We start from the raw sequence: 22,973 nt of genomic DNA, 5'->3' as shown, positions 1-22,973 counted from the left end.
GTTAACTACTGAACTACACGAATATGAACTAAATCTTCTTATTTCTCTTCCATAAAAAATGTTTCATATATAGAAATAAAATAAAAACATAAAAGGGGGGAATTTTATTTCTAATCTATCAGGTTTGCTGTCGAATGGAAGATGTTTCAGTCGATCTTGACTGAGCGGTGGCCGCGCTGTTGCTGCTACCGCCTGTCACGTCCGAAGATGTACAACTTTGTCTATCGACAGGCGGCATGTAAGTTGCCACCGGCATCCTTGCAGGCAGGACCGGCAGTGGCGCCTCGAACCTCAGCACGTTCACAGCTTGTCTAATCGACGGTCTCAGGCTGCAATCAAGCTGAGAACACCACAGCCCGACGACCATCACACACTCCATCTCTCGGACGTCGAATTCTCCTTCTAGCCGCGCATCGGCAGCGTCCAGAATCCTTCCCCTGCCATAAGAATCCCAAACAAATTGAGTCAGGTGGATCGTGTCTTCCTCCTGATCAGCCACCACTATAGGCCGCCTGCCACACGCGATCTCTAGGAGAACGACGCCAAAGCTGTAGATGTCTGACTCCGTGTTGGTCCTCGCGGTGCTCATGCATTCTGGGTCCATGTACCCCATTGTGCCGGCGAGCGCCGTCGTGAGTGACCCTTGACCGTGGTCAACGAGCCTGGCGAGCCCGAAATCGCCGAGCTTGGCATTGAACGATGCGTCTAGCATGACATTGCTTGGCTTGATGTCCCTATGCAGAACACATTGTTCCCAGTCTTGGTGTAGGTATAGAAGTGCAGAGCCCAACCCGAGAACAATCTCATGCCTGAAGATAGAAGAAAATGACACAACAAACTTAAGCATAAATCTGAGGTTGATATGCTATCCTTCTGCTCTTGTCGTGGACTTACCTAACTGGCCATGAAAGCATGGCGTTCGTGGCGCCATAGTGATGCCGGTCGAGGCTACCATTGGGCATGAACTCGTACACAAGGAGAAGCTCGCCGCCTCCATGACACCAACCAATAAGCTGCACGAGATTCCTATGCCGAAGCCGCCTTATGACCCTTACCTCCGAGGCATACTCTTTCCTCCCCTGTTTGGATCCCTTGGAAACTCTCTTGATAGCCACATGAAGGTTCAATTCGTGCAGAAATCCTTTATACACCAAGCCAAAGCCTCCTTGGCCAAGCTTCTTATCATCAGAAAAGTTGTCGGTGGCTACGACCAAGTCGCTGTAGCGAAACCGCTTGGGCCCGGTCCCTTTCTCGAAATCGTCTTCCATGGCCTGATCGTCGTCGAAGAAGTTCCTCTCATCCAGCCCTTGCTCCATCGCTTCCTCGCGGGTTTCAACTTGCATCCGCCGTCGCCGTCGTACAAAGAGCCAGATCAAGGAGCCGATAATGATCAAGAACAATACAGAACCGACAGATACACCGACCAGAAGCCCAATTCTGGAAAGAGGCGAACGTCCTGTGATGAATTTCCAAGAACGATCAAACTGGATTAGCATCTCATGTGCAAGATCCTGGCTACAAGCCAGTAAAGATACGCCTACTGATTCCTCGACAAAAAAAAAGAAAAAGATACGACTACTGACTGATACTGACCTCCCGAATTTTGTGGAGGCTGCGGAACTGACGGCGCTTGTGCGAGACTCTGCTTCCCACAGAACAGGTCTTCACCGTAGCCCGTTTGGAGGATGTCGCAGTACTTCTTGTAGTAGCTGACCTGCGCCATGGCCTCGGGGCTCCCATGGTCCTTGCCGCACCCCGTCCCGCCGGTGAGGAGGTTGGTGGTCATGCCGTACCCGGGAAGCAACCCGGCATCGCGGTCTTGGGCGGACGGGGTCCAGCCGCCGGTCATGGCCGCGTGGCACGACGGCTTGGGCGGCCACGACGTCATCCAGAACCAGATGGCCGTCTTGAATGCCACCACAGGGTCCGTGGACACCAGGTCCGGGTCCTTCAGCAGGTCCAGCCCCAACGCCTCCCCGGCCCGCCAGTAATTGTAGTCGCTGCACGGTTGTAAAAACTGTTCGTTAGCGCAACCAATTTTAACTTCTCCGTGGGTGGTCGAGAAAAGGAGATGTGCTTGTTGGTGTCTTACAAACTCAGCTGTATGGGGCCTCGTCCGTAGTATCGTGCAATCGTCGAGCTCCGCGCTTTCACCCAGCAGTAACCTGCGCGCAGAGCAACCAAGTCACACGCAAATCGTGATGTCTGCCCAAACTATGTTGAATTCAAGCTGGGTTGCTACTGGCTAGCGTCGATCTCGACATTTCCTGGCATACCTTGTGTTACGAGGGAGGTCTGCCCAAAGAAGGCGGCGAGCTCGCGCTTGCGTGTCTCCTCGTCGCCTGTGGTGCCGAAGCCGCTGAAGTTGCTCGCGGCCTCCACGAAGGCGTCGTAGGTGTAGAACGCCCCGCCCTCGCAGCCGGCCTGGCCGCGGCCGCTCAGCATGGAATCGAACGTCTCCTGCTTGATGATGGACGACACGCCGCCCTGCTGCTGGCCGCTGGCCATGCCGGCCGCGGCGAGCAGCGCGGCGCCGGCGAAAGCGAGCAACCCAAAGAGCGTCGTCATGCGTGTGGAATCTGAGCGAGAAACAAATGTGTACAGCGGGGTGGCAAAGCAATCCATTGCCTATGGTTTTATTTGTAGCAAGGTTCTGATTTTTCTTCTTCGATCTTCTCTCTGCGACGAAGCAAAGGTCATGATCAGGTTCTTAATTTGCGCATGGCCCTGGTCAACAATGCACGGCGAAGAATGCACTGTTGTCACTTAGAGCCCTCGTGTTAAATGCAAGTAATGCGATTTGACAATTTGTTCAGAGCTTCCCGTTCTGGGACTGGGAGTGGGAGATGCTACTTAGTAGTACACAGCCACCGTAACTGACAGTTCTGGGAACTTGAGTTGACTTTACTAGGAAAAAATAGTGCCCCCTCTCCGTTTAAGATCTCAGCCAACACCTACTCCTTCCTCTCGACGCAGTAGGGCCACGGACATATGGGCCCCACACATTTCTAACCCATATGTCAGTGGCCCCACTGCAGTGTGCAGTGCGTCATCATAGGAGCTGATTTTCTCTCTAGAACTATTTCGAGTCTGTTTCCTTTTTCGCGTGAAGCTGACTCCTCTTCACACTGAAACTAGTAGATTGGTCAGAATAATCTTTCGAGGAATCTAACCCGTGCCTGCGCACCGGCTTGTCTTACAAAGTGCTCACGTCGCTCGTCCCTTGGATCTCATCCAACGAGTCACAACGTTCACCTCATCTCTCATTCGTCCTTATCCACTCCCCTCCTTATCCACTCTCCATCGTTCCCTAATTTCCCATCATCTTGCCAGCCAACTACCTGCCCCCCCCCCCATACAATACGCACCCTGCGAGGGCGGCGCAAGCCGAGGCGACGGAGGAGGGAGGTCCAAAGGTTCCGGTCGTGAGGAGCGCGCGGTGCCTCGGTCTCCCCGTTCATCCTCGTCGGACTGCTCGCCGCGCCATTGTTCCTCGCGGCCCTGCGGAAGCCAAGGGCACGCCATGGGAAGGGAGAGGAAGGAGGGCGAGGGCGAGGGAGCCAGGAAGAAGGTGTCTCGCCTCCGCAACTTCTGGCTTCGGCGTTCATGCGTGGATGCAACGATTCTGCTAGGTCTGATGTGAAAAGCAAGTGCACTCATTCAGTGGGTGCAGAGAAAGCTAGTATATGTTACTTTTAGTATTTAATTAGATGTATCTTTAAGTAGATACAGGGATTTAGATGTAACTTCTGGGTTAAGTGTAACTTTTATGATATGCTAAGCGTAGTTTTGGTATTAAAAGTTACTTTTATGATTAAATAGATGTAGTTTTAATATTAATGGTTACTTTTATGATTTTGGTAGATACATCAACTTTGATGTGGTAGCTCAGGAACTTTGATATTACAAGGAATTTTCTAATATTTTTGCATTTCATTTTTTTCATGTTCTAATTTTGGTTCCGTGCATAGAACATTACTTTCAAGTAAAGAAAATTTATGATTCGGTTGCTCTGTTTTTGTGTGTATAACCATTGTTACAAATAACTCTACCTTATAATATGGTTTTAAAATCACAGAGCATGTTGCACTTGATACTTGTAACTATAGATCAGGTTCACATTTTTGTTGATTTTGTTTATGTTGTCATTGACTCTTTTTGTATCGTCTAGTGTAAAATGTAGTCTGCTTAGAAGGCTTCTAGCTCAGGTGTTCCAAAACTGAGTAAACTAAGGCAAAGGTCACAGATGAGGAAGAAATCAGAGGGAAGTAGTAAGAAGAAAGTACATGATGAGCTTGTTGGGGATGAAAATCCGGTGGAAGCTAAGAAGCAGGTAATAATTTCCCTCGAATCTTTCATGTGATGTTATGGCAAATTTTCTTGGAGTAACTTCAGTATTGCCGCGGTTGATCGCCACGGCGGTTGTGTTGCCCACAACGTCAGCGTCTTGGTACGACCTTTCCACCTACTTCTCAACCGGGCATGTCTACACCGAGCATGGTAGTAGCTGATATGTGCATCCATTTCCATCAGTGCATTGCAAAAGAATTGGATCCCATTTCTTGTTGGATGTAACTAATGATCCATAAAAATTAGTTAATGTTCACTGAAATTTCAGAGTTTAATTAGTGCTTATAATCGGTCCCTTTCGTGCTACTACTCTCCTATCCAATTCTTATATGTTTGCTTCTGATCTATGTCGTATCTTGTTATTAGATATGTTGTTCTCATAAAGAAAATCACCAAAAACATTTTATCTTTGTTATATTAAGTTTAGTAACCCTGTCCCATTCTTGCCACTTGCTTCCTTCCATTTTCGTGTTTTTGCTAGCTTTATTGCTTGACCTGTGTACTGGTTAAGTAGAGTAGTGCAACTTATTTTCCAGAATCGGAATCTTGGCAAACTTGCTTGTGTTATTCGTTACTCTGTTTCAGATTAGAAACATTTAAATTTGTGCACCCAAGAATCATTCTTTTTCAATCTAGCTGCAAGAATATGCTAAAAACTTGTAATTTAGTCCCATTGAAAGAATGACCAACCTATACTTTCAGTGGATCAGTAACTTCATTTTTAAATGTTACATTTGAGTGTGAGTTAGGTGTAAATTCTAGGTTAAGAGTTACTTTACAATTCTGCTGGATGTAGTTTTCAACACGTCAGTTACTTCCATGACTTCAGTAGATGTAATTTTAATGTTAGGAGTTACTTTCCTGATTTTTTAGATGGAACTGTGATGTTAAAAGTACATCTACTTGTAGCTCTAGTGATAGACTCATGGACTATCCATGTGTTGTACCCTTTGATAGACTCGTAGGTAGGGATTTTCAGTGTGTTTATGTACTGCATGCAACGACGTACTTGAAGTAGCTTTCTATGAGGTACAATTTGATGGATTCCGATGATTTACTTTTCATTTGTGTAGTTCCTTAAAAATTATTGTTCAGTTGGTCTTGTGTGTCCAGAGGTTCCTCTTCGAGAAGGGTTCATCTCATTCTGCATGTGTTGGTATGGTTATAAATCATATCTTATTTTTATTTGGGAGTTGATACTCTTATAGGAGTATCATTTCGTTTGGATATATACAAATTTCATTGACTTAGTTGCAAGATAGAATTTGAAATGTGTTATACATGTTTTCACAATGACATATATATCGGGCTTTGATCATTTGATTTGTAGAGAGAATTTTTATATACTTTTATGGTAGGCAGGCATGTGACTATATTTTAGCAAGAAAGAGAGATCTTCTCACGGTTGTCTTTGGGTGAACTATTTTCTGCCTCACACCGTTGTAAATATCAATGTAAACGAGCAGATAATCCCTGTGCATGCCTGTGACAGTGAAGCAAAAAAAAAACTTTGGGTTGGAAGTTTCGCTAAGCGGGCCTTGCGGTGTCCAGTTGGGTGTCGTTTACATCCTTAGTTGTAAGAGAAGTAATTGCAGTAGTATCATTGCAACCTAGCTTGAGAAGGTTTCGGTATTATTCTTGGTCTTTTGTCTGAACTTTTTGTTTACCAAAATATTATTCTGCCATAATTGTGTGCTTTGTGACATGTTTAGTACATTGACCAGGACATAATTTTGACTCCATAATCTGTCTTGTTCAACTGTTGCTCGCATATTGTTATTTTGTTTACAGGTGGATGAGAAGAGGGTTTGCATCTATTGAGATTACTTCTGAAGACGACATTTAGTATAACGATTAGAACAAGTTTCTACTGTTTTGGGGTAATGGAATGATTTCCTCCATTTGTCAAATAGCCGGCAGAACAAAATTTGTCTTGGTCTACACTTATATTCTCGTTACTTTGTTAGGTTTATGCACACAGCAAATTCTAACAACTTATATGTCCAACTTTTTAGGGATGTAACTCTGATGCATGACCTAAAAATCATATACACTAGCTGTATTTTTAGTTTTTTCGATGTCTGCCGGTAATCACAGGTTGCAGGCTTAATTAGACCTGTGAATATGGGAAAATTGATGAAGGAAATATACGAACGTGTCAGAACCGTTGCAAACGACAAGCAATGCAGCCGCACGTACGCATATGACCTTTGCAACGACAATCAATGCGGCAGCGCGAAAGCATATGACCTTTTTAGGTAATAGAAAACGGTGCCAGGATTTCCTTTTCGCCCGTCGGAGAGCACCCGGTAAGACTAGGGAGTGCGCGCGCACTCCCTAGCCGCCCCCATAATCTTTATCTTTACTGGTATAAAGATGTCAATGATCTGAAGTTAACACCTTGTATATGAGCGTGACTGCATGAGAGCGTGTGAGCAGATAAATGGTCCATGGAGGCAATCTCTTGGAATAGGAATGTCATCAACATACACAGCCTCCTCTGCAAAGAACAAAAAAACACGGTCGAGTCTGGAATCAAGAGTCTGGAAGGATAGAAGCTAAAGGAAACAATATATGCAACTAAGTTCAGATTTGGGCTTACATGGTTACAAATTTGCATTTGCTGAAGACGTTGTTAGGCTTGATTTGGGCTTTAGCTAGTTTAATTTAGTTAGGCCTTAACATATGGAAGAATGCACGTTGATTTCTAGACCTTAAGTTGGTATGCGAAAAAAACATATTGAATCAATATTTTTAGGAGGGAGTCTATTTCTCAGTCGATCAAGAAATAGTTATTTCTCAGTCAACGATCGTAGCTATTCAATGAAGATTTCTTATCCATCGGAACTACATTAATCTTACACGGATCTCAATGATTGAATCAAAAGATGTTATCCTCGACTTAGAATAGTTATTTCTCAGCTGACTAAGAAAATAGAAAAAACGTATTTTTAGTTGGGGGTTATCTAAAGGCTAATGTTATGCTGCAGAATTGACATTTTTGTCGATGCAACAAAATTATTGGAAATATTTAATTTATTGAGTGTAGTAAACCAATAAAAATTTGTGGTTACTACCTTCAGCGTTATCGGTCCAGGAGGATTAAACATGGTGCGGTGACTTTTTGTGTGTTGTGTTCCAGTAGGGGACTCTGTGCTAAACTGCAAATGATGTCAAATGATTCATCAAAGCCACTGAATGCTGAATTCAGAATGGCAGTAAAACGGTGACAATCTTACATTTACGTCACTCGACAGAAGGCAAGATGTTAAGTCATATTCTCACCGGCAGTGGAGCAGCTAAATTTCACATCGTTTTCTGTAAGTCTTGCTGTAAATGAAACTGAATATCAGAGAAAATTAAATTTTTTTTAGCCGACAACGGTGGGGGAGAGCCCCACCTGAACTCAGAGAACTTTATTCAAAAAGGTGGAACGAGATACAACGTCTCACAAATTACAGGAGCCAGCAAGAGCGAAGACAGGACAGGCGGCGTGGCGGCGCGAGATGATCCGAGAGGAGGGCAGCCATCTGCTGATTCGACGGGCGCGCGCCATCAAACACGCACCGGTTCCTGCGCTTCCACACAACCCATAGGACAAGCAGAACCAGGGTGTTGGAGATCGGCACAGGGAAGCGACGAAGCGAAGACCGCAGCGCCGAACAAATATCAGGTAACGTGAGGGCGCCATAGAGGTCACGGAGGCGTGGGCAGGTGCACAACAGGTGATGAAGCTCTTCGAGGGAGCCGCCACAACAAGCACAGGTGGGCGTGGGAGCACACCCCCTGGCGTGTACGAGGACGCGCGTCCGAGTGTGCCCATACCTCGTGATCCAAAAGAAAATTTGAACCTTGCGCGGGGCATAGCAATTCCAATTGAAATCGGCGGCCGGGACCGCGCCGGCCGGCTGGGGCGTGACGAGAAGGCGGTAGGCGGCGGCAGCCGTGAAACCAGCCCTTCCGAGGAGACGGCGGTCGTGTCCACCAGAGAGCGTGACGCGCTGGAGCACGGCCCGCAAGGCGGCAAGCTCACCAGCGGCGGCAGTGGTTAGGCGTTGCTGCATCGGGAGCACAGGGCCATCGGCAAACTAAATTAATAAAGCGAAGTTGTCGTCAAAATTTCAATACCACTCCCTCATCCATAATAACTGTCGTTGATTTAGTACAACTTCGGTCGTATATGTTCGATTGTTCCTGCAAGAGCTAAAGTGACATCGACGAGGCAGCAGTCGATGGGCGATGATAATCATTTTAGTTTCCGGAGCAGAGTTATCACGGTATTGCTTGGCAAATAGTGAAACAGGGAACAGCTATCCAAGTTAACTCATCCAAACTTTACTTCTAACTGCCATGTTAAACATCACATTTCCAAAACGAACAAAACAGAACAAATAAAAAAATCGACGTCTAGGCCTCGTAAGTCGTAATATTCGGGCTGAAGTTTAAACGGAGGGAGTACTACTATGTACAGGTGAAATTCACAGCTAACCGTCTATACTCTGCTTCGACCCTGCATACTACTACTGCTCTGGCACAGCTTGGCCTCTGGAGATGGTGAGTTCGTCAGCAGCTCGATTGGATCGCCTGCTAGCTCGATCACCCGAATTCTGCCCCCTCAATAGTAGAGCAGATGCGCGTAAGGGGACAGGCAATGCTGGTCCTGCCACGGGCTTCGCAGCTGTGCCAGGAACGGGTCCTGCTGCAGCCAGTCCAAGGCCCCATGCCCCGCCGCCGGGAGCTGCAGGCTGGGCAGATCACTCATCCCATGGCTAGCCACCGCCGTGAGCTGCTGCAGGCTGGGCAGGTCGAAGTCGAACACTCCATGGCTCGCCGCAGGGAGCTTCAGCCCGGGCGTGTTCGACGCTCCATGGCTTGCCGCTTGCGGCAGACATGGCATCGATGCCACGGTGACTGCCGCGGCCTCTGCTTCCCTCTTGGCTTCTTTCGGCGCGTGATCGCTCTTCCTGTTATTATTATTGTTACCAGACGCCGCCGCCGCCGACGACGAGGAAGACGAAGAAGAGGGGATCAGGAAGTTGTCCTGGACGACGTCATCAAACTCGAACGACGATGACGACAGGTAATCGTCTCTGTCTCCGGCGACCATGGCCACGAACGGTCCGTTCTTGCCGCCGTACCCGCACCTCTGCTGCTGCTGCTGCAGCTCCTCCATGGCAGAGGCTCTCTGCTCGAGCTCCTTGAGCGGCGTGGCCTTGCGGTAGATCTTGCAGAGCACCATGTCCTCCTTGGGCGGCGCTGCAGAGCCGGAACCCTGGACATCAGGCAAGCGGTACTCGTTCATGACCCAGTCCGTCTTGATGCCCCGGGGCGCGCGGCCCTGGTAGAAGACGAGCGTCTTCTTGAGCCCGATGACCCGTTTCGGGTCGCCGGCGCTCCGGATGGGCCGGTCCGACCCCGTCGCCTTCCAGAACCCGCGCTCCGTCGTCCGGTTCGGCCGCCCGCCGCTCCCCGCCTTCCTGTCCCTCGGCACGAAGAAGTACCACTCCCTCTCCCCGATCTTCGCCATGCCTGCACATTTACACAAACACCTCGTCAGCATCAATCTCACTGCCAAAACATTTATACACATCGCGATCGATGATGATCAGTCTGTATGTTCATATACTGGAGTACGTACCGGGAAGGTCCCAGGGGTCATGGCGGTAGATGTTGAGCGTGCCGATGATGTCGAAGTGGAGCTTCTTGCCGAGGGCGACGCGGGAGAGGTAGAAGTCCAGGAGCTCCTCCTCCGTCGGGTGGAACCGGAAGCCCGGGAGGTCCTGATCGACTTCCATATTGGCCAACGCCATTGCCATTGCTTAATTTCTTGCTCCTTGCTCTGTTCTGCTCTGGTCCAAGTGATCGCTGCTCTGCTTTGTCTTGGTGCCACACTACTGGATGAAGAGCTGCTGAGGCGGTGGTGGATGGATGTCGGATGTCGGATCGAGTAGCTTATATAGAGCGGGGAAGAAGAGCAGAGGAAGATGACGCGGTTTCCCGCGGAAAAGTGGTCTGCAATTTCTTATTAACACCCGCGAAAGGGACCATCCTGTGCTGCCTCAGCAGTCAGTGTAGTAGTAAGAACGGATTAATGCCGGCTTAAATTAGCAGTAAACTAATGACTGTGTTTTGGAGACTTGATTTTTACTAGTTTGGGGCGTGTGTTTGTAGAGCACCCGCGAAAAGGACCATCTGTGCTACCTCAGCACTCAATGTAGTAAGAACGGATTAGTGCCGGCTTAAATTAGCACTAAACTAATGAATGTGTTTTGGAGACTTGATTTTACTAGTTTGGGGCGTGCGTTTGTAGACTTGTGAAGTCAAGCACGCAGGTTGACTCTCCCCTTTCGTCATCTAAATAAAGCGATCTTTTTTTAGTGCTGCTTTCTTCTTTTAGCTTATTTTGGCGTGCTTGGGCTTGGATATTTATCTGCTAAGTACTCTCCAATTTGGAATACCGAACGGGTGAGACTTCTAAGTTCTAACACAGATTTCATTCGGAAGTAGGGTTGTGCCATGAAACACTGCAAGCTAGTACATCCATGTGTCTACACAAAACAAGTTACACAGAGTGATCATTTTTGCAAAACCAATTCATCTGCAGCTTATAAGTTTTTGTTTGTTTCTACTTATCCAATTGAGCAATGGTTTTTTTATTACCAGAAATGAAAATATAGTTCATTTCCTTCTCAACCCCTTCTCCTCTTTGTGTTACCAATCAAGGCCTAAGGTGGTTTGTAGAGTGGTTTTGTGACATAAATACTTATTTGGTTTACGAGATTTTGAAGTCATGGAATAAGAAAAAATAGAGGATTGAGATGTCATACACATTCCAATTGTGAAGGAATCTCTATGAGACCTCATTAATCTAGCATCTCTGTTACTGTGAAACGAATGCTTAAAAAAGAAATCTCAATGGTTTATTGCAAACATAACGTGCCCTACAAAGATTTTGCTACGTAAATGAGAAAATCGCTAAGAACAAAACCCAAGGAGGTAAATGAAAAAACAATGAGTAAGAAACCATGTTAGGGGAGCTAGGTGGACCGTGTGTTAATTTTGACAAAATTCAAAAGTGAATGAAATTTGAAAGAATTTTTTACAAGTTATATTTACTACTAGATCACCAAATATTTTCCACAGCCAATGTGGAAGTTTCAATCCGTAACGTGGAAGCTCCTTCTAGTCTTGATTAAACAATGCACCAGATTAATTCATCAGGGGGGCACAATATTTGACTTTTCACCGATTCGATAAGCTAGCCCCCCGCACGCCTACGTGCATGATCATCTTACCCAACTCAAATAAGCAGTACAGCCGGCATGCATGGAGTAGTAGCACTGATTTTAATTAAAACATATGATCAACCGAATTCCACATTGTTCAGCATCTCGAAACATATGACTCGACTACAGCATGTCCACATCAACGGAATGTTGGACTTGGTATAAGCTCTCGCCCTCGTTGGATCGAGACGGCGACCATTTCCGAAAATAAAGGTGTCAGCGTCATGTGTCCGTGCATGCATACTTCTTTGCTACCTGTTTTTTTTTTCCTTTCTTCTCCTATCTCTTTCAAGCCAGTCGCATTTTCCCCGGTGCTAAACAAAGTTGAACGCGATTCTTTTTTTATCAAGTAGAGGTTAATTTATTTTCTGTTGATCATGCACCACCAATTTGAATTCGGACCAAGGTACGGTATTAGCATTCCACATAGGCAAGCAATAGTAAGGCATCTTGCATCAGGGGAGCCTTTCATACCCAATTAAGAATGACTACAACTATGAATTCGATTCCCTTCCTTTGCTTCGAACCGAAGTCAGATCTAACGGACGACGTAATTCTCCAGTAAGCAAAGGGGAGTGAGAATTGCCATTCATGCAGTGCAGCTGGAAGACTGGGGTGCTGATAGCTGCCACGCATGCAACAATTTTACCATGACATACTTCAGTTATTACAGTGCATACTAGAAACTTGAATCGGACAGACATGTACTCGATTTGGTACCGCTCGCGCAGCCCGCACTGAACAGTGCTTTACCCTTAGATGTCCAGTCAACTGCTGCGCCTTCTTTCATCTCATATTAAGTGACTCAAAATTGTCTCAACGTAAACATATCTATATACAAAATATGTCTAGATACATGTAATAGAAAGTCAGTTAGTATGGGACGGAAGGAGTACATTATGCTAGCTTACCAGAAAAAAAATCCACGGCCACCACTGTCGATTATTATTTCGTATGCAAGAAAATTTGCAAAGTCATGGTATACTCCACATAATTCGACTTAACCTAGCTACTAGTAGCTAGGAGCTAGGCTTTGTGTTGGGTGGTCTGCCTTGCGCCTTTTGAATCGTCTCGTCTTGACCAACTGCATCCGACGGTCAAAAACTCAAAAAGGATTGCTAGTTGCTACAGTAGTTGCTGCGAGTACAAAATGTGAACTGTCGCTAGCCTTGACTGGAGATTGCAGAATAAGAATCTTCGTACGTTTCATGCAAATCAAGACCAGGTTGCCGGCTTAACGCTGCGACAGGGAACTGGAGGGAGTTAGGCAAATTGCCCAAGAATACTACATGCGTCGGCAGACTGCAGGAGGATGCATGACTCTTTCAAACTTTAATCTCCATGCATCGAGCTCTGTTCGGCAACAATGGCTGGTGGTGCGTATTCACTGTGGACTGGAACGAACAAAACACAAGCAGAAGACTGCATGTGCGTATACGTTGATTGGTTCGTTCGTAGCTCATTCAGGAAAGCTACAGATCGTGGCATCCTCGACGATCGGTTGTAAGTAGTTTTCTGTAGGAATTAACCGATGGCACGTTTCCTTGGGCTCCTTGTTTGGCCATGGAAAACTACTTTTTTCCTGCGGTTTGGCGAGGAAATTATGGCGCTGATACTTTGGCGCCACACGGAGCGCTCTCCTTTTCCAGTTGAAAAACAAACAAGTTTCAAGGGCGCCTCTTTTAGTCTCGTTCTTTTCTCGACGACTGGTTCAAAATACACTGCACATACTGCTCGCACAGGGCATAAACAGAGAAGAAACAGCTCAATCAGTCCCATCCCGATTCCCAACTGACAGCGTCACAGCACGCTGATCTTGGTCAAGTCTTTGGACGTACATTCTCACATGAACATATATTAAGATCATAATTAAGCTAAAATCGCGTGGTATTCAGACTTGTGTGGCCTTTTGTTTTGTCATCTTGTGTACGTGGAGAGGACTATAGGAGAGAAAATACGGAAGATGTCGCGACCGGTCACCGGACCCGAGACCTCAAGGGTGGACTTCTCCGCGTGAGCTAGAGAGCTGAGCGAGTGGACAGGAAACGTAGTACGATCTGGCCTTATTTTCTGCCATCAGTCGGTCGATATATGGATCAACCACTACAGGAGAGTTCTGGTGGACATGTGTGTGATTTTCTGCTGCATGTGTCTGTCTTTCCACTCAATCTCGATCCGGATGGATCCGCCCTCCCAAACGGGGAACAGAAGACGGTGGACTCACCCGTCAACGCAGAGACGACTCGTCAAGTCTCGAGTCCTCCACCGAGTCCTTGACCAACTAAACTTATAGTTGGTACGATCTTGTTAACTGACGACGATCGAGTCGCGGTTTGCAGCGAAATTGCGCCATTTCCCTCGGCAACTCTGGGGTACGATTTGTATGGACAGGGGATCGAATCATAAATCATGGACAGCTTTGGAGATGATAACCAACGACTATATGTTCATTCATTCACGAGTAGCTGGTACGATGCTAGGGCAAATTAGCATAGCCAATTTGACGGAAGGAATCCATTCGAAACTGCGCTGCGCTGCGTCTCCCGCGTTACGATTGTCAGATCGACGACGTGCCATCATGCACCACCTGTGCCCTGCATGCGGTTTCGTAGAAACTTCTCCAAGTGCGGATGCCATCGTACAGTATCCAGAGCCGCCGTGGATGAGACAGATTGTTCCTTGGTTACTTAGCGTGGTCCCTCGACGTCTCGGTGCAAGAGCATTTCTAGCTTTATATAATCTCGACCCATAAATATTTTCGATTTTGTGCAAAAAGGAAACTCTGAACAAATCCCTTAAAACAGCCTTTCCCGTACAAACTTTACGAGCCACCGTCAAATTTTGCGTCGGACGCTATATCGATCTAGAGTTCCGACAATCGTCCGAACCGATTTTGGTCAAACTAGCATAGCGCGAAAAGCCTTTATAATTTTTTTGTTTTCTGTCGCATATACGTATTTTCATTTTATTTTAAAAACACTTATTAATTTGTGAAGTCACAATAGCCACATATATTCTCCATGCATTTCGGTGAACTCTTCACCATATGTCAACGACATGACGTCTGACTAAGGTTTCCATAACTCATCAAAATAAAAAGGTATCTATCTCCCGAAACCCTAGCTGCTTCTGTTCCCAAAAAGCATTTCCACTCTACTGCTTCCCGCAGGCGTTGCAAAGGTCCCCTCCTCCCCCGTTTGCCGCTACGATAGGAGGGGTGGGACTCCGACCTGTGTTGAGGGGTGGTAGTTAGGTTTCATAGAGTTAGTTTTGGTTCCTTGGCTACGATGCTATGGTGGATATCGCGATGCCATGTGGTTTAAGAATTATGTTTCCTCGACTAATGATCCACCTCATCAGTGACGATCTTGTTGGCGATAAATCTTCTAAAATAGTCGATTTGTTTGTGTGTCTTCGAGTTTTGTACATACTATTCTTGTATGTGTGCATTTTCTCTGATCGCGAGGTTCGGCCAACTTCGGCTTCGTCTCGAAGCTAGTAAGGTTAGGTCTCGACTGATTTTTTTGGCCGAATCTACGAACAGTTTGCTTCTCAGATCAATATCACAGGCGTCTTCTGGCTCAGACCGGTTACTTTCCGGCTGCTGCGTCAAAAACATTGCCATAGCTTCGACGTGGTTTGGAAGTCTGGAGTCATTTTTCTCATGGAGTTGTGTAATTTTATTTTTGTTCAATTGAATATAGTATTGTAAGAGTTGGTTGCTTTAATATATGACATTTTCCTTTCGCAAACAGAAAAATGGTTGCGAGAACACACGTCGAATGAATTTGACTATCATGAAATTTTGTTTCTGTTAGTGTCAAGAAAATATGCTTTTATGATCAATCTGAATGTTTCCTTTTATCGATCAAACATAATGTTTCCCTGGCATAAATCATGGTCCAATCATGAAAAAAGCATGCATCTTTAAAATACAAATTGTTATTGATTGTGTAAATTTATTTTTCAGAAAGAAAATTATCTTGGAAATCATGTCAGAGTGATTAACGTAAGCATATAGGTCTAGTTACAAATCATGTCTCGCAACTACCTTGCACCCGTTTATTAATTTGTAATAGCCATGCGTGATGTTTATTTCTAGTCTATCAATGAAATCAAATATGCCATCTTGTGATGTTTATTTCTAGCACATCAATCAAATCAAATATGGCATCCTCATAAAATCCTGACCATGTTTCAATCTTCATCGGTTCCCCTCGTCTTCGATAGCCTATTGGGTGCCTGGAGGTGTGAGAAACCACGGATCAATTTCTGCCCATTGTATCAGTAGTACCTTTTTGTAAGATTTTGTGTGTGCTTGGCGATGGCCTACGATGGAAGCTAAGATGCACGGATTAAAGGTTTTCCGACTCCATCCCCGTTCTGGCACGGCTATCATCGTATACGACATGGAGATTGTGGATATGGAAGCGACGATGCAAAGATTGAAGGTCTTCCGACTCCATCCCGTTCTGGCTTGGCTATCATCGTATACGACATGAAGATTGTGGGTCGTGATTTTGTACATTTTGTCCTCTTCCTCATCGGTTCGGCAACGATTCAATGGCCTAACAACCTTTCTTGCGAGGGGTGAGTCTGGCCACCGCGCGTTCAACGATCTCAATTTCTCACCTGCTAGGGTGGGGGGCCATGTGGCTTAGTAAAACTTAAAAAGACAGTCCAGTTTATGCATGTTTGGTCTTCTAATGTTTCGTTACCTGATATTTGAAGAAATATCAAGACGTGAATTACGCAGTTACAAAAGTTGGCTTCCAATGTTTTTTTAATGCAATTTTAGTATTGCTGCCATTTTGGATGTTTCGATCAATTGGAATTTTAGAGAAAAACATTGCTTTTTTTTACCGGGAACATTACTTGCTAGTCAGTTGCAGCTAGAATAATACGATTTTCCGATTTATGGGACGCGGGGTCTGGTATTGAAACAAAGGACTAACGTCCGATGTTTGCTTTACCAAAAGCTAACGTCCGTGCAGCTAAAAAAAGAAGATAATGTACGTGGGAGGCGTTACGTGCAGCTCAAAGAGAAAAAAAAAACAGCTAACGTACGTGCAGCTGAAAAAAATAATCTAACCTACGTGGCAGGCGTTACGTGCAGCTCAAAGAAAAATAAAACAGCTAACGTACGTGCAGCTAAAAAAAAAAAACTAAACTACGTGGCAGGCATGGGATTCGGTCGTTCTGTTTTAAGCAGTTTGTTTTTTCACGTAACATGTTAAACATGAACTCTTAATTTCATATCCAACGTTTAAAAATAATTGGAATGATGTGGATCAACTTGGGAGCTCCCCTCAGTACCCTCATATTGATTTTAGTATATAATAGATCCGTCCGAATCGGCAGGATACCCAAAAACTATACTATTCCCTCCCTCCGTTACTAAATATTTGTCGTGGTTTTAGTGCAAACAAGTATTTAGGAACGGAGTGAGTAGTTAACATAAGTTCTATTCGAGCTCGGCGATACCGTAAAATAAGTTTAAGGTACTCCCTCCGTCCCATAATATGAGGGGCGCATGCATCCCTAAATCATCAATTTGATTAATAAATATGTATGTTTTTTAAAAAAAATATCATTAGATTCTTATTGAAAGAAATTTCTGGTGATATAATTTTTTCATTATTTAATTTATATTTAGTTAGCTAAATTGACGATCTAGGAATGCGTGCGTGCCTCGTATTACGGGACGGAGGGAGTATATTTTACGAAACGGCTATACAAGGGTTCTGCTGAAAATCTTCAAGGTCCAGAGATTGAGCTCAACCAAATACTCCTATCTACCAGCAATGTCTCAAGGATCGAGACAGGGGATTAGCTTGACCCAATTTCAGTTTCTCTATTGAAAAGTCGCATGTTTTTCAATTATAGATCAGTCGACATGTTTGTCCATTGGACCTTAATCCGACGATAACACATGAGAGAGAAAAAGTGTGTATGAGCCTCGGATCTTAGCTAATTTTTTTGAAATAATACGAATTTTTTAATCATTTTCGAAAATAATACGCGTTTTTCAAAATTTACAAAAATAATGCGGCCTCGGCCCGGGCGAGGCCGAATGGGCCCAGTCGGCCTGGCCCAAGCCGATTAGACCCAGTCGGCCTTGGCCAGGCCAACTGCAGGCCGCCGGCCTAGTCCGCGGGGGCCCCACGCGCCAGTCGGCCTGGCCCAGGCCGACTGAGCCTAGTTGGCTTCGCCCAGGTCGACTGGCCTAGTTGGTTTGGGCCAGGCCGACTGGAAGTAATTCCATTTTTTCCCTGCGTCGATTCAAAATAATTCCATTTTTTTCTTCGGATCCTTCCCGTCTTTTGAACTAAAATACTCGACAACATGGATAAAAGTAACACGCAGAATCCGATTTCACCGCTAGTTCGTTGCATGAGCAACGCATACACGGCCGAGGCCCATTTTTTGTCTCGAATCCTTGCGGTTTTTTGAGCTAAAAGACTTGACAACTTGGATAAAGAGTAACATATATCGATAATTTGCTGGACAATTTCTGTATCGATTCTTTGCGGTTTGTTTGAACTGCAACACCAAGTCACTCACAACCCAATCTGTGTAATACTTAGGAACATAGCCATGCACCCTCCCGGAACAATCTATTTGTTCGCACTCCATTGTCAGATATTTTTGTGAAGAGACAGTTGTTTTGAAAACCCTTTGCGTGGATATTGCCCAAGCAACTATGGCATCCTGCAGATGTTTCTTGTCAGGAAATCTGGCACCTTTCGCAATGTTGTTCTGATGATAGTGCCATGCAGAGTCGTGCCCATCGTTCACGGTCATAGCTGAAGAGAAGTGCTGATTCCATGATGCAGGAATCGGCACCTCCTCTTCGTCCGACTCATGAGACTCATCGTCATAAGAACTACGACCATCTGTATCTTCGTCCTCCATCTCATTCTGCAAGTGACCATCTTCTTCGTCCGCATCTGCCTCGCTAGTGTACTCATCCTCTCCTACTGCCTGGAGCTCTAGCATGACTCATAACCACCACCTCCAGCATTCGACACAGAGTTTGCATTAGACAAGTCATAACTTGATTCACCCTCGCCTTCAGCTGGATTGATCTCATGAGCGACAACCTGGATTAAGGCGGCAGGTGTAGTTTCCCTTTTCTTGCAACTTTCTAACCAGCGCACCCACTTTGATGTCCGGTCTATCGGCGTCAAAACCCAGAAAATATTCGAACTTGACTTGGTCCACAATGCTTGCACAAGGACGGTGTATGTTTCAGGATTGACCGCTAAACATCCTGCCAACCATTCCTGCAGCTGACTAAACGTCCATGTTTGAGGGGCCGTTAGATCCAACTCCACATACTTAAACTGACTCAGATCAGCTCCGTGCTCGATTGTTAAGACAGTACCGGAACCGTAGTAAAAAACAAACTTCACTACACCGGACATCTCTGATGCCTAAAAAAAAGTTTAGACGCGTCAATTACTAAGCAGTACGGCATATAAAAAATATTAATATGCGTCAATTACTAAGCAGTTCGGCATATAAAAAAATATTAATACGCGTCAAATACTAACCAGTACGGCATATTAAAAATATTAATACGCGTCAAATACTAACCAGTACGGCATATTAAAAATATTAATACGCGTCAAATACTAACCAGTACGGCATATTAAAAATGTTTAGACGCGTCAAATACTAACCAGTACGACATATTAAAAATATTAATACGCGTCAAATAGTAAAAAGTACGGCATATTAACAATATTAATACGCGTCAAATACTAAGCAGTACGGCATATAAAAAATATTAATACGCGTGAAATAATAACCAGTACGGCATATAAAAAATATTATGACGCGTCAAATACTTAGCAGTACGGCATATTAAAAATGTTTAGACGCGTCAAATACTAAGCAGTACGACATATTAAAAATATTAGTACGCGTCAAATAATCACCAGTACGGCATATTAAAAATGTTTAGACGCATCAAATACTAAGCAGTACCGCATATTAAAAATATTAATACGCGTCAGATACTAAGCAGTACGGCATCAAAATAAATCTATTCTATCAAAACATATCACTACCGGCCATAATATTTAGACGCATCAAATACTAAGCAGTACGACATTAACAGTTGACCAAAATAATGAACACTACCAAACGCTAAAACATACTTCTATATATACATACACACGTATCCTCATAAACATATACATTATAGGATAAATACGTGAGAGATTAGGATTTACCCTTGAAGCGTGTGAACCCCAACCTCGAGAAGGCTCACAGTCACCGGATGAGCACCACCACCACCTCCAAACTCCTCCAAACCACCACCATTGCCCCAACTTAGCAACAAGAAATTAGCTCAAAATGTTCAACGAAAAGAGTAGATCAAGGTGTCATTGGGTGCTAAATAGCAAAGGGATTCGGTTTTGTGGGTTAAACGGGATCAAAACTCACTCATTTTGGCTAAAAATTGGGGGCATTTTTGAGGAAGAAGAAGAGGAGAAGAAGAACAGAAGATGCAGGTAGGAAGAAGAAGAGGGCTCGGTGGGTTTGCCTGGGCTCGCGCGATGGGAATGGAGGAAAGGAAAGGGAAAGAGAAAAAGGAGAAAAGAGAAAAAGGAGAAAAGAGAAAAAGAAGATTCCCCCGACCCACGAGAGGCCTGTCGGCCACGGCCAGGCCGAGTGGCCAGTCGGCCTGGGCCAGGCCGACTGGCGCGGGGGGGCCCGCGGGCTAGGCAGGCAGCCTGCAGTCGGCCTGGGCGAGGCCGATTGGGCCTAATCGGCTTGGGCCAGACCGACTGGGCCCATTCGGCCTCGCCCAGGCCGAGGTCGTTTTATTTTTGATATTTTTTAAAAATGCGTATTATTTTTGAAAATGATTAAAAAATGTATTATTTAAAAAAAATTAGCCGGATCTTAACCCAACGGATGTAATATGTCAACTAAGCTGGATTTAGCGCATTTTACTTAAAAAATCGTTCGACTTAGAAATAACCACACCCATATAATTTATCGTGTACCCCAAACTTTCCTTCCATTATAAACCAACAAACAAGACGGGGATTGATGGCTGAATCGCGCGTTAACTAGGTCGACGCACATAATTGATACGAATCATACACTGTTTTGTTACTTCGGTTGCATACTTGCATCCATCTTCTGTTTGGACGAAGGTGCGTAGAGTCATGGGCGGAGCACTTTCATCTCCTTTCCTAGCAAAGCTAGTGCGAGTCTGTCCGCGAGATGAGATCGGGCCGGAAAGAAAGAAAAACACGACGATAATCCCACACCTTTTCCCTTCCTATCCATACAAGACATGGGCGCACGCTGCACGCCCGCCGTGGCAACTCCGGTGCCGCCACGGCTCCACGAGTCACGCTTCCCCGGCGCCCGAGGCACCGACCAAACCCCAGCTGTGCGCCGAGCCCGCCACGCGGCCACCAGACCTCGCTCTTTTCCCGTGTCTCCCATCCCATCGGCAACACGTAGCCAGAAACCAAAAACGGCACGCAAGCACGTTACTCGTTACTACCCGACCCAACCGCTCACTATATAAAGCGGGGACACTCACACTCAGAAGTCGGAACTACACTTCGGCTGCTGTTGTTCTGCTTCAGATCGACGATCGATTCTCCACAAACAGCTCGCGGCAAACACTGTGTAATGGACAAGTTTGCGCCGAGTAACGCGAAGAAGGCGATGGAGGACAAGGAGCAGAAGCCCAAGGTGCCGTCGGCCGACCCGGGTCCGGACCAGAACCTGTCGGACCTGGTGGCTCGGCAGCAGCCGCAGCTGCAGCGGGAGCACCAGCCGCCCAACATCTCCGAGATGAAGCCGCTCACGCGGGAGGCGTACGGCGGCGGGATGTACGGCAGCGAGGAAGGCGGCGGCCGGACTAGGGAGCCCGGGAGGCCGCGGGCCAGCGCCACGCAGAGCGCCGACGGGCCTGAGGAGCCCGTGGCCCGGCCCAGGCACCCGCCGCCGCCGTCCACCGGCGACCGCGACCTCGACATCACCGGCCAGTCCTACATCCAGTAGTTTCATCTGCTTCGTGTTTTTGTTGATTTGGCTGCCTCGGAACAAGCTGTATCCGTGTGTGTGTCGTAGTACGTACACGTCTACGCTGTCGCGACTAACGAATAAAAATGTGAAGTTTCCTTGTTCCAACTTCGGCCCAACAATAATAGTCTTTCCGGCACTCCGGGCTCTATAAAGCGCAAGTTACATTTCTCTCTTCGTGTTGTTATATGCAGCCGAAACCGTTACTGCCACCCGGCATGTACCCGTGGGCCGGTACCTTCTCTGTTTCTTCTCTCTTCCGAAAAAAAAAACTCTTCCTGCAACTGCTAGCAACGCATAGGAAAAACTGCTGTCAAAAAAAAAAAATGCTGGCACTCTTCGCAGAGGAAAAAGGGTAGGGAGAGCCTGATGCCCAAGAGACGAAATAATCTGGAAAACCAGGAGCGGGAATCATTTACGCTCGAAAGACGCATGTTCTCGCTTTTCCACGACAGCAGCAGCACCACATAGGCACATGAAAACCAGATGATTTTGCAGATATCCGCTCAGGGTTGCTCCTCATCCAAGCGTAAATCATTTTCGCTCGAAAGATGCATCGCATGGCCATGGCGTCGCTTTTCCACGACAGCAGCACAGGCACATCAAAAACTAGTCACTGCCTATATGCTGTTTTTGCTAGCTGCGGTCTCATCCAAACGTGGAGACCTTCCAAAACTGTCGACCGGATCGAACAGGCCGCGGTTGCTTCCGCTGACGCCTACGCGGTCCAAAGCTTATCCAGTATCCACTTCCGAGACATGGGAGGAAGGAAACATCAGACAAGTTGAACTTGCATTGCATTGCACGGCCACAGAGAAGTCGTCAACTGGCCGGATCTGTTCTGGGGCAGCAAATCGATGGGGCAAAATTAAACTGCTCGTGGCCACGAGTTCGGTGAACACCCGGACGCACACTTCTCCGCCACGTATGTTTCGGTCGCTGTCTCCGCTGATGACGTGGAGCCTGCGTGGCCGCCAATGGTGATGCTTTCCACGTGCAGCCATGTTGGTCTGATCCAGATGCCTCGGTACTCAGCGGCCCGTGGGTGGCCGCCACGTGGGATCAGTATGGTTCTTCGTCCACACATTCTCTGCTTCCAGATCGAGGGAGCAAAACAACGCTGCACTTCAAGGACTAAAAGCATGATAACGCACATTTTCTGTTTACGAATCCACGATATGTTTACATACATTCTTCTGTTTATGTTAATGTCTGTTCACGAGGAAAGCCCGGCTAACAATGTGCAGCAGTCGGTGTTGCTTAGACAAAGATTTCCAC

General features: G+C 46.1%; 3 protein-coding genes across 3 annotated transcripts; 1 reads left to right on the top strand and 2 right to left on the bottom strand.

The window, feature by feature from the left end:
• Positions 1-20: 20 nt before the first annotated feature.
• LOC100828462 (L-type lectin-domain containing receptor kinase IX.1) lies at positions 21-2,679 on the bottom strand. Its single transcript, XM_010230942.3, has 5 exons — positions 2,277-2,679; positions 2,093-2,165; positions 1,594-2,000; positions 895-1,456; positions 21-809 (listed from the first exon to the last, which is right to left on the bottom strand). Exons 1-5 carry the CDS (start codon positions 2,623-2,625, stop codon positions 119-121), a joined length of 2,082 nt encoding a protein of 693 aa, XP_010229244.1. The 5' UTR covers positions 2,626-2,679; the 3' UTR covers positions 21-118.
• A 5,982-nt stretch (positions 2,680-8,661) lies between these two features.
• Positions 8,662-10,543, bottom strand: LOC100824125 (NAC domain-containing protein 22). The gene is made up of 2 exons (XM_003558836.4): positions 9,989-10,543; positions 8,662-9,879 (listed from the first exon to the last, which is right to left on the bottom strand). The coding sequence occupies exons 1-2, from the start codon at positions 10,164-10,166 to the stop codon at positions 8,966-8,968; spliced, it is 1,092 nt and encodes a 363-aa protein (XP_003558884.1). The 5' UTR covers positions 10,167-10,543; the 3' UTR covers positions 8,662-8,965.
• Positions 10,544-21,208: 10,665 nt separating this feature from the next.
• LOC100823816 lies at positions 21,209-21,864 on the top strand. Its single transcript, XM_003558835.4, has one exon. It carries the CDS (start codon positions 21,300-21,302, stop codon positions 21,672-21,674), a length of 375 nt encoding a protein of 124 aa, XP_003558883.1. The 5' UTR covers positions 21,209-21,299; the 3' UTR covers positions 21,675-21,864.
• Positions 21,865-22,973: the final 1,109 nt, after the last annotated feature.

The sequence above is a fragment of the Brachypodium distachyon genome, chromosome 1 (assembly GCF_000005505.3).
Source record: "Brachypodium distachyon strain Bd21 chromosome 1, Brachypodium_distachyon_v3.0, whole genome shotgun sequence".
In the NCBI taxonomy this organism is placed as follows: Eukaryota; Viridiplantae; Streptophyta; class Magnoliopsida; order Poales; family Poaceae; genus Brachypodium; species Brachypodium distachyon.
The sequence above is the reverse complement of the archived record's forward strand: the minus strand, read 5'-3'. Positions and strand labels throughout refer to the sequence as shown.